The sequence below is a fragment of the Limulus polyphemus genome, unplaced genomic scaffold, assembly GCF_000517525.1.
Source record: "Limulus polyphemus unplaced genomic scaffold, Limulus_polyphemus-2.1.2 Scaffold912, whole genome shotgun sequence".
NCBI lineage: Eukaryota > Metazoa > Arthropoda > Merostomata > Xiphosura > Limulidae > Limulus > Limulus polyphemus.
The window spans coordinates 277,521-289,868 of record NW_013666522.1 but is presented as its reverse complement, the minus strand read 5'-3'; the positions used below and the strand labels follow the sequence as shown (position 1 = coordinate 289,868).

The 12,348-nt window shown below is 36.0% G+C and overlaps 1 protein-coding gene across 1 annotated transcript in view; it reads right to left on the bottom strand.

The window, feature by feature from the left end:
- Positions 1-252: 252 nt before the first annotated feature.
- The window catches only part of LOC106461193 (5-hydroxytryptamine receptor 2C-like), an 18,270-nt gene continuing 6,174 nt past the window's right edge, over positions 253-12,348 (bottom strand). The window contains exon 2 of the mRNA XM_013920989.2: positions 253-2,233. Coding sequence (XP_013776443.2) covers positions 1,221-2,233 — 1,013 coding nt within the window. The 3' untranslated portion in view covers positions 253-1,220. The remainder of the gene's footprint in view (positions 2,234-12,348) is intronic.

Here is a 12,348-nt window from a genome sequence, read left to right as displayed (position 1 = left end):
AAAATGCTACCTTACAGAAAACCCCTATTAAGTCAGTTTATTGTGATGTGTTAAAATATTCTCAGTTTTGTTGAGATCTTTAATCACCCTTAAAGAATATTCTTTGTAATTAAGAAATAATCAATAATTATTTCATAATCTCTGAATATGTTTAAAACATAGATTTTGAATAATTAGAATTAGATAATTTTAAGTTAACATTAACACAACGATTCAATGAGCCTGTGAGGCAGGTGATCATGTGTGATTTTAGTCAATACACAGATGGTGTGATATTATGAGGTGAGTTTTTATCTGTCCCTGTAGAACTCATTATATCCTTTTGATTAAGATGATTTTTGTCAACATCAACATATTTATTTTATAGGATTATGGGAAGACAAACTTTATTTGACATTGACATTGGTTTTATGGAACTGAGAGAGAAAGATCACTTTTCTAACATTTGACATTGTAGTTCTCTGATTAGACGAAATGAAAAAGTTCCGATCAAGCTGAACACTTTGATTTGTGTGACTGGAAGATGAGTACTCAACAAGTTAAGTTTTTTTTATTAGGAAAAGGAAAATAAATTGAGTTATTGAGCTGTGAGGAACATTCTATCAATATTTTGCTCAATGTAACTGGGAAATGCAAATAGTTTTTTGTCACATTGAACATTATGATTCTGAGCGATTTGGAAGGGGCTAGTGACATTTGACAACAAAAGGTTTTGATTGGGAAGGGGCTAGTCATATTTAACAACAAAAGGTTTTAATTGGGAAGGGAGTAGTGACATTTAACAACAAAAGGTTTTGATTGGGAAGGGAGTAGTGACATTTAACAACAAACGGTTTTTGATTCGGAAGGGGCTAGTCATATTTAACAACAAAATGTTTTGATTGGGAAGGGGCTAGTCATATTTAACAACAAAAGGTTTTGATTGGGAAGGGGCTAGTGACATTTAACAACAAAAGGTTTTGATTGAGAAGAGGCTAGTCATATTCAACAACAAACGGTTTTGATTGGGAAGGGAATAGTGACATTTAACAACAAAATGTTTTGATTGGGAAGGGGCTAGTCATATTCAACAACAAACGGTTTTGATTGGAAAGGGGCTAGTCATATTTAACAACAAAAGATTTTGATTGGGAAGGGAATAGTGACATTTAACAACAAAAGGTTTTGATTGGGAAGGGGCTAGTCATATTTAACAACAAAAGGTTTTGATTGGGAAGGGGCTAGTGACATTTGACAACAAAAGGTTTTGATTTTTCCGGCAATGAGGCCATCTCGTTGATGGTCGGAGACTTAATTCTGCTTGAACAACACGAGCACGACAAGAGTCTGGAAAAGGCTCTTCTGAATGTTTTGTTGAAGATGGTATAAATAATGGGATTGATTGTGGATGAAACATAGCCCAGCCACAAGAAAGTTGTTATGAGGTAGTCTGGAAATGTTGATGGCCCCACAATCGGAAACAGGATATTAATCATGAAGAAGGGTGTCCAGCAAATTGTGAAGCAGAAGAAAACAATTCCAAGAACTTTGGTCGCCTTTTGTTCATTCATCACATGAGAACTGGTACCTAGAGCACAGATCATACCCCCTATTACTTTAAACTTTATGTGAGGTTCTTTTCTTAAAGAACGATCACAATCGAAATTATTAATTTGTGTATTTGTACAAGGATCATCGAAGAATGAGGTTTCACTGCTTTTAGTGTGATGTTGGTTAGCGTCACATTTGTCGCACTTGTGGATTTTCTCCTCCATGTTCACACCAAGGGAATTATTGGAGTTTTGTTGCAAGGATTGCTTCCGGGACCGTCTTGTGAAGGGTACTCTTCGACTGGTCTTTTCTGCACAAAATTTGGCCTTTTGTCGTAATAGACGAACTGTCAGAATATAAGATGTCACCATCACAAACATGGGGATGTAGAAGGCAGATAACGAGCCGAAGAAAAAGAAAAAACGATTATTTATAGCACACATGTGACTTGTTGGTTGTATGTTTTTAGCGTCAATGTTCCCTAGAACCGTAATCGGACTTGTTATTGTCATGGCAACCAACCATACGACAGCAATTTTCATGGTAACCATCTTTTTGGAGCTTCTGCGAGCTTTAAGAGGGTTTCGAATTCCCAAGTAGCGGCCAAGTGAGATAAAACACATGTGGATGATGGAGGAAGTACAACCGAGGACGTCACACGTCACCCAGACATTACAAGCCAACGATCCAAAAGGCCAGTAACCTTTAGGTAAAAATAAAACAAAAAACGATACATTAGTTGTAATGTTTCAATTATAAATTCATAAGAATGCAGTAAAGATTTTTATATACAAATTGACAATTGAAGTTTTAAGTCAAAACCAGAACTATGTAAGATACTACTTGATATTTTTCTAAAAAATAATATTTAATGAGTATTTGTATTGAAATGTTAAAATCTGATAAACTTATGTCACTTAAATGCATAAAATGTAGAGCAAAAAACATTTGTTATAGTTAACAAACATCTGAGCAGCGCTGCACATTGCTGTGATTTCTTAGTAGTGTCTGTTAATGTAGAACACATGTGACGAGTAAGTCTCAGGAAGTTCTGTAGACAGGATGGAGCCTGCAACCTTTGTAATACGAAAAAAAAAATGTTTAAGCAAAGTAACAAGGACAGAAAATATTTTTTCTTTGAAATTTGTGCAACTCCTTAGCCCTTTCCTGGTTGTATCTATGATTAAAGCTTGGTAGTCCCCTCCTGGCTACATCTATGGTCTCTGACACGCATTTCAATAGCTTTAATGTGGTGATGATTAAAGCTTGGAAGCGTATTCCTGATTAGGTCTATGGTTAAAGTTCGGTAGCCCTCTCTATACGTCTATAGTCTCTGATAGATCGTTTCAGCAACACTGAAATACTTACTCTCTGTAGCTTAGTAAATTTAAGTCATACAAGAAATAACAATCTATAACTCCAAACTATATATTCTTTAAAGGTTTTATTTGCAAACTAATGGAGGAATATTGTGATGGGTAAACGTTCCAACCATATTAGGCAACATCTGTGTATGTAACAAAGTGGAACTGCATACTCGAAGATAAAACGTATGATTCCAACAAACATACTTCTTATTGAAAAGATGAGAACTCACACCCTTAACGGTGTAAGTTTAAAACAATTAAGTATGTATGCAATGTACTTAAACTGTAAATTTATAGACAGAATAGAAAGTCAAGTAAGTGGTATGTGAAAATAAAATAAAAATCAACTGTTAACAAAACCATATAAATATGATTTTATGATAACTATAAAATCGCATGAACATAATATTATAGAAGATGGTGTCTAAAGTGCGTTAACTTACAATTGTGCTTATGTTTATAGAATATAGCTTTTTAGAAATATTACTATTAACATTTTATAATTCTATTGTGGGTGTACACAGTAGCGGATGAAGACTGGGATTATTGGGGCTATAGCCCCAGGACGGGCTCATATATTAATCATTCCACAGATTCTACTTTTGAGGAGAGAGCGTGTGTGTGTGTGTGTGACGTGGGTTGGCCTATCGTGCAATATATAGTGCATAGATTTGATTGGCTTGCCTCCGAATAGTGTGATTAGGTGTAGGCCCTCAGACCTAGCATATTTCCATACAATTTGCAATGCAAATTTTCTAGGTCTTAGCGAGGCTAGATTTAGTCACGATAATCAAGTGATAGGACTCGACCAATCAAAATCCACATTTTAATGACACTATATGCTAGGCTCCTACCTCGTGACTTACGCCCGACACATCGTATGATCAAGTGGTAGGCCTAGAATATGGCAAGACCTAAGCTGCTAGGCTATATTGAAGATATCTATATTTTTCAATTGTTCATTCTCAAAGGCTTCGACGTTTATTTAAGAAAAGAGTTCAATCATCTCTTCAAAGTAAGTAACAGTATTTTAAGCTTTCAGAATACATTGTATCAACTGTTTGTGTTTTATGAACAGAATTTTCAAATTGTTATTCCGTAAAAAAATCCGTCCTTGTTTGCGTACATTGACCCACTTATCAGGTGTAAATAATTCGTTAACAACTTGGCAAGCATCATTAATTGGAGGGTATAGAATACAAGTCATCCAAATACAAAATCTGAATTATTTGAGTTAAATACGGAAAATGTTACGAAATTATTAGTTAGCTCGTTCTGACATCTGTCTCTCTTTCTCACACACATACACACACAAAAACTCAAACACATACATGTGCGCTTATATATGCACATACATAATAGTCATTAAGTGTTCGTCTCATCTATTATACATATGTTGAAACACAAGAACAGTTGGGAATAATCAAATTCAAAGACAGGGAAAGAAAACAAATTAGAGAAAATAGTAGCTATAACTAAGAAGCTAACGGATTTATGGGCTTTTATCAACCAAGACAGTGGAAGTAATAATACAGATACTAAATCTCTGGATGCTGATGACTGTCAACTTCATATCAAATCGAGCTCTTGCCACCAATCAGGAGGTGCCGAAAACATAACCGCCAACCAAGACTGTGAAAACAATCATGTAGAGACTACAATTCTTGATGCTGATGACCATCAACATCATCAAATAGAATTGAGCTACTACCAACAGGAATAAATCAATTATTACAATGGTAATTAAGATAGTAACCCATCTTTTACATTCGACATTGGGACATGGACACAAGTTCCTGATGAAATGAGAGATTTTGATTGTGCATCAGAGATTACCTTTTGCTAGTACATGGATGCAGATTTCAGTGCATTTACAAAATCGATTCCGGTAACAAGTATAAACGCCAATGCGAGCAATTAAATAGAGAAGAGGTTAAAAGAGACTGGGTTTGCTACTCATCGTCGAAGGGGAACGCCTTCTGTGCTATATACACATTGTTTTCTCTAACAACAACTGGTTACTTTGACTGAAACCATGCTTCAAGGGACTTTAGTTGGCACGAAACAAGCTCGTTGCATCAAAGTTGCTTCACCAAATTTATTTGTACTACCAACAGCAAACGAATCAACAAAACTTGAACAGAGCAGATGAAGTCAGAGAAAAATATTGTCACCAAATTCTAGAGTATATTCTCACAGTCATAAAGTTTCTGTCATCCAGAGGGCTAGCATTTAGATGAAACAATGAAGTAGTTGGTTCAGTGCATAATGGCAATTACTTAGGAATAGTGAAGCTATTGGCTGAGTATGATATATTTCTTACTGAAAATATTCAGAAACGTGTAAATAGAGGAAAGAGTCATGTTTCATACTTATCATCAACTGTTTGTAACGAATTCATAGAAATCCTACACAAAGACGTTCCCATCATCATTATCTAGAAAAGCAAAACATCCAAGTATTAATCAGTGTCTGTTGATTCTACTCTGGACACGTCTCCTACAGATCAACTGACAATAATATTTAGATACGTTCTAGATGATGGCCCTGTAGAGAGATTTGTCACATTCTTATCAATAAACAATCACATATGAGCAGAAATTGCAAGAGTTCTAATTAATTTCACTGAAAAAAATGTTATGTGAATTCAAGGTTGCCGTAGGCAGTTTTAGGACAATGCATCTAGTATGACTAGCAAATATGTTAGCATACAAATCTTGATCAAAGAGAAAAATCCCCTAGGAGACTTTGTTCCCTATTGTGCTCCTTCGATCAGTTTGGTTGGTCAATGCACTTTAGACTTCTCTACTGAAGGTTTTTTATTTTTTGCCTTTGTTCAGAAGCTTTATGTATTTTTCTCAGCTTCAAACCACCTATGGAAATGCCTACATGATGTGCTTGAAAAACTAGGGTTTCTAAAGATAAAGAGGTTATCTGTCAGAAATGTGTCAATTATATATATATTTTTGCCAATTGTCAAAATATAATTTTTTGACTTATATTTCTTAATAGTATAAATACATACTATTTTGTTGCTGGGCTTGGGATTCTTCTACAGTAGGTGTCTGCGACTTGTTAGCGATAAATTTAACAATGAATAAGCAGCAAGCACTTCACTTGTTTTCAAAATAATATATATATTCAGAACAAGTTAATGTATGTACAACAAATTCTTCAACCCTATAGATATTATAGGCATATCATAAATACTATATATGTAGTTCTCTCTTTCTTGTCAAATATCCACTTAGATCTATTCAATTACTTTAATTTCTATCGCACTAGTATTCTGTATGTGATTCAGTAATAATTGTGTCGCAAGTTACCGTAATCATTTGGTCTTCTTTCTTCTGAAGATCCTCTGTTCTTTCTATCAAAGTACACTCAGGCTGATTCAATTACTTTAGAGCCACGCATCGACGGAATAAAATAATTTTTCTTATCTTCTTTTCTACTGATAGTTTTATTCTAACATATTAAAGGTTAGGCCTATCACTTCTACGATAGTTAACTTCACGCCAACTTTATTCTCTTTTGCTATTGTTACGTCTCTGTTCGTTTGTTAATTTTCCGTATAATTTAGTTCCGATGAAACTTCAGCGATACAAGTCCTTTCTTAACTAAAACTAGTTTATTCCCTCTCAATACAACTTTGCAATACACTTAATTTCCACAGTCATTTTAACTTAACACACGCAATAATTCACAACGATTCACGCAATTTACTACCGCGCTTGACTCAATTGTCCGCCTCTGTCTGTCTGCAATTATCTATCTATCTATGCCGTCACTTCTCACCGGTCTTATATACTATAAGAGCACATGTCTAGCAAACGCCAGCGTCTTCGCGAAGCTTCTAGACAATCATCACGTGTTACCAGGGTCACATGACTTCCGCTGTCGTAACACTATTATCCGTCTGCTTTGCCGCTCTACTCACGCTATTTTTATCTTTATCATTTAATCGTCTTTCCGCCTTCTATATTCTCGACGTCAATGTATTGCACGTAACGTTCGATATTCTCAACATCAATGAATTATTAACAAAACTTCCTACAGTCGTCTGATTTTAACTCTTAGTATAAGAAAACCTAAACAATAAAATATTCACTCACAAAAATATATTAATCATTAATATCTAAACCAAACAGTATTTTATATCATGACATAAACCCCCTCTTCAAGATAAAATATTTACAATATTTATTTTTGCTATATACAAAGACTGTTCTCAGTTCATACACAAAGTCTGCTCCAACATTTGATTTCCTTTGTCTATCTCTTCTAACATAGGGTCTCTAGTAGGTCTTCTGTTTAACAGGATCCCTCATCTTCATCTTGACCTAATGTTGTCTGAGGTCTGTATTTCCTAATCTATCTGTATGCTGACACAGTCGATTTTGTTTCTCTCTCTCCTCTTCCTATCAGTCAGTTTCACGTCCTTGTATGTCTCATCTCTACACAGTGCCCTTAGGCTTAGTAGATCCTTATCTTCTATAATGAAATCACTATCTTCAAATTATGCTTTTATGAAAGAGCCATGCCTGCCATGTCCATCTCTGTTTCAATAGCTGCACTCGTTAGGTATTCTTCTCTCCCAGAATACTTCTTCAACAGATTAGCATGGTAGATCTTAGTCTTCCCATTCACATTCACCTTTTAATTCATTCTGTTGAGTACTTCCTGTACTTCAAAAAGTTCTTTCCATTGCAGGGTGAGTTTGTTGTGGTATGTGGGCAGCAAAACTAAGACCTTTTGTCCAACTTTAAAATGCCGATCCTTTGCCTTCTTGTTTTAGAAATGCTTCTGACTACCTTGAGCGAGTTGACAGGCCTCTTCCATTCGGTTTCTGAGGTCTAACACACTCTTCTGACTCCTCTTCTTCCGTCCATAGCTCTTTCAGTATTTGCATAAGACCTCTTACTGTTCTTCCATACAGTAACTCGAAAGGTGAAAATCCTGTACTTGCTTTTCTTGAGCTCTGGTGGTGACAGCAGATGCTTCATCGATCTTCTTTCTGTCTAGTTCCTCAAAGTTTCTAATTCCTAGTATGTTTCTTATCACCAAGTCATGTATCGGTTCCTTGATGCATATCGCCTCAAGGTCTCCTGCATAATATAGAGTATCCACCTTGTTTTTGCTATGGGAAATTTTCTCACTGTCCCATCAAATAGCACACACAGGCGTACCTTGCCTGTCATTTAATCATCGGATACTAGACTCGTTCTCACTGCTGCACTACTGCACCCAGTGTCTCGTACAATCTTCACTTTCTTGTCCCCAACATAGCCTTCACATATTGGCACATTATGATTTGTTAGCACCTCTTGATATTTGTCAGATACTCTCATCAATATTGGCACTGTTGATCCATTTGCTAATGCGAGCCGACCATTAGTCGTACACTGATCAATCATGCTTTGGTAAACTCCTGTTTCTGGTCAGCCATTACTGGTTTCAAATTTAACTGGACATTCTTAGACTTGCCAGTTATATTACTTCCATGGGCTTCCATATACTATTCTAACAGCTTGTTCATCGTGTCAAGTCTTTTGGTGTTCGATCCTTTAGGAACAGTGACATTTCAGTTGAACACGTGGTTATGGACTGTTCACGTACTAATACGTCTGCCAGTCCCTCAAAACTATTTTCACACATGGCCATGTCAGTCCATCTGGTGAAATATCGCCCCATACGTGAAATACAGTTTCTCGAGTGTTGGGTTTGACTTTTCTGAACTTCTGACGAAAATCTTCTTCAGTAAGTTCATATTTTCAGTAAAGCCACTTTTAATTTGTCATAATCCATGGCATCTTCTGACGTCATGCTTGCGTATAGTTTTTGGGCCTTTTCTTGTGAGAAGTGGACTGAGACAGACTGCCTAGTCGCCTTTGTCCCAATTCTGACGTTGGGCGAATCTTTCATATCTTTTCAGAAACGCATCCATGTCATCTTTATGTTCATCACATTTGGGCAACTTGGGTCGGCTAGCCCTGACTCCATTGTCATTCTTGGGGCCTTCTTCCTTCGGTTGGGTGAGTTTTGTTATCTCAATTTGTGCTCTTATTCTCTCTATTTCTACAAACCACCTATGGAAATGCCTACACGATGTGCTTGAAAAACTAGGGTTCCCGATAATAAAAAGGTTATCAGACACAAAATAGAGCACCTATTCAGACGCAATGCAAGCCATAAAAGAGGGTACAAAGCCATAATGTAAGACCTTGCTTCCATTACAGATGATGACTCTGAAAAGCTTCAAGTGTGATTAGAGTCAAGAAGCCTTATGCTTCAACTAGAATAACCAGAAAATGGTACAATGACGGAATTATGGAGCGTTATCATGGAGAGTTTTCACAAGACAAGTCGTTCATTACAAAACCACCAAATCTGCTAAAATCTCTCAAGACATTCGTGCAGGAATTATAAAATTTATTTCCCAAATATAAGGGAAAGGGTAAACAAGTGTCAGGATACGAGACATATAAGGTCGAAAGATCAAGAAAAAGGGAGAAAATGCGCGATGGGACGAAGGGGATGCTGAGGACAGTGATTTTTTCACCTTCTACTCAATATATAGTTCAGACGTTCTTAACAATAACTGACAAACGGTCACTCGCACTATACAACAAAATAGCAGCATATGAAAACGTCAGTTGCAAAAATGTCTGACAAATCTGTGAGTATTATTTTCTAATTGTTTCCAAAAGTAAAAAATATCTTGAGATTTAGTTTTTCTACCGTAGTCTTTAGTTGCGATGATAATAGGTCAGGTAGAAAGATTTAGCTCCAGGATCGTCTGGCCCTTATTGCACCACAGTCTCTTTTTCTAGCCTTTCAGTGGCACAGCGGTATATATACGAACTTACAATTCTAGAAACCGAGTTTCGATACCCGTAGTGGACAGAGCACAGATAGCCCATTGTGTAGCTCATACAAACAAACAAGCAGGAGATACAAAATATTTGTCAATTAATATCTTTCATAAGAAAAAGTGTTTGTTAAGTACAAAGCTACACAATGGGCTGTCTGTGCTCTACCCACCACGGGTATCGAAACTCGATTTCTAGCGTTATAAGGTAATAAAAAGAAATTTAAAAAGAGCCGTTCGATGACGTGGTCATTCCTGCATACTTGGAAACACATTGGTTATGACAGACACTGAGAATATGGGTTCCTACAAACTGAAGACTGCCAAAATCTTTTCATATGTCCATGTCCTTAAGAACAAGGAGACAACTGAGAGCTGATTAAAAGTGACAAGGCATACGCGCAGGCTTTGGGATGAAACTGTATCTGCTTTATTAGGCTATTATTTACGTTCTTTATGAAATCCTCTATTATTATGTGGGACGAGAGATGCGAGTGGACATAATTTGACATCTGTTTCAAGAAAAGAAAGGTTTGTCGTTCAGAATATAATTAAGTGTTACTATGAAATCTGAGCTATTTTTATATATTACGTCTTTGGATATTTTGAGAAGTAACTAATTAGAGCTTAAAACACTTAACATTTTAGTCTATTTAAACTATGTGATATCTACTTTCAAGTAAATTTACTCGACATCAGAAGTTGTAGGTCATGTGCTCATTTTGTCCTTTGACTTGGCAGTGTATCATATTGAATAAATGCGACAGAAATATTGTTGATACTGTTGTTGAAAGTTTGTAAAGGTCCAAGATATATCTTTCAATTATTTTACAAGATCCCCTGGTGCGTTTAGTGTTTCCAGTTTAACAGAACTTTGTTCCCTGATTATATAATCTGAGGGTCGCGAGTTGGAATCCCCGTTCTACCAAACATGCTCGCCCTTTGACAGACCCATTATATAAAGAAAAGACATTCGGAACCATTTCGGTAATCAATATTTTATAACAATGCTGTGGATACAGACTGAGAAAACTAATAAAAAATCATAGTGTATTTGATCTCGCTATGTGGACATCAAACACTTCTTATGCAAGAAACAGAAAGCATCTATATATAGATATGTTCCAAATTAGTGGGAGTGACCATCTAAATACTAAGGAACATAACTAACCCACCACTTTCCCTTTCAGAGACATCCACGCACTTACTCGGCGTATATAAAGTTCTTGGAGCAACTTTCTGTGAAAGATTATATATTTTCTATGCACAACGTTTTGCCTTAATGTGTGAGACATGATCACGCACACCAAATACATTCAAATTACACAAATATCTGGTCACATAATTATTTTTACGATAATACAAGCTCCGTCTGCCTTTCTAATATGAATATTTTAATATAAATGTAATGTTGTTCCTTGTATTTTATTTAGGGTAGGTTTTAATTATTTAATTCTTAAAGCTTCAGACATTTTTTTGTTTGGTTTCCACATGCAATATTTTCACTTTTTTATTTACATTATGTTGTTTTACAATTATGTGTTCATGTACATATGATTATTATTTTTTCTGATATTTGTCCAATTTTAATGTAATTGGTGAACGGGATCATGTCTTACTTACAGAAACGAAATGTTGCACATAGAAAATATGTTTAAAAACTTTTATATAATCTACAATTCGTTATAATATTTTTCATCTGTAAATACTACCTGAAAACAAATCATCTATCACTTGTCACAACTTTCCTTGAATACCAATAAGCCCAACTGATCGATCACTTGTCACAACTTTCCTTGACTACCAATAAGCCCAACTGATCGATCACTTGTCACAACTTTCCTTGAATACCAACTAGCCCAACTGATCGATCCCTTGTCACAACTTTCTTTAAATATCACGTAAGCACAGCTGATCGATAACTTGTCATAACTTCCATTGAATACCACGTAAGCACAACTGATCGATAACTTGTCACAACTTTCAATGAATACCACGTAAGCACAGCTGATCGATCACTTGTCACAACTTTCTTTGAATATCACAATAAGCCCAACTGATCGATCACTTGTCACAACTTTCTTTGAATATCACGTAAGCCCAACTGATCGATAACTTGTCACAACTTTCCTTGAATACCACGTAAGCCCAACTAATCGATCACTTGTCACAACTTTCCTTGAATACCACTTAAGCATAGCTGATCGATCCCTTGTCACAACTTTCTTTGAATATTACAATAAGCCCAACTGATCGATCACTTGTCACAACTGTCCTTGAATACCACGTAAGCCCAACTGATCGATCACTTGTCACAAATTTCCTTGAATACCACTTAAGCCCAACTGATCGATCATTTGTCACAACTTTCCTTGAATACCAACTAGCCCAACTGATCGATCCCTTGTCACAACTTTCTTTGAATATCACGTAAGCACAGCCTATCGATAACTTGTCATAACTTTCAATGAATACCACGTAAGCCCAACTAATCGATCACTTGTCACAACTTTCCTTGAATACCACGTAAGCCCAACTAATCGATCACTTGTCACAACTTTCCTTGAATACCACTTAAGC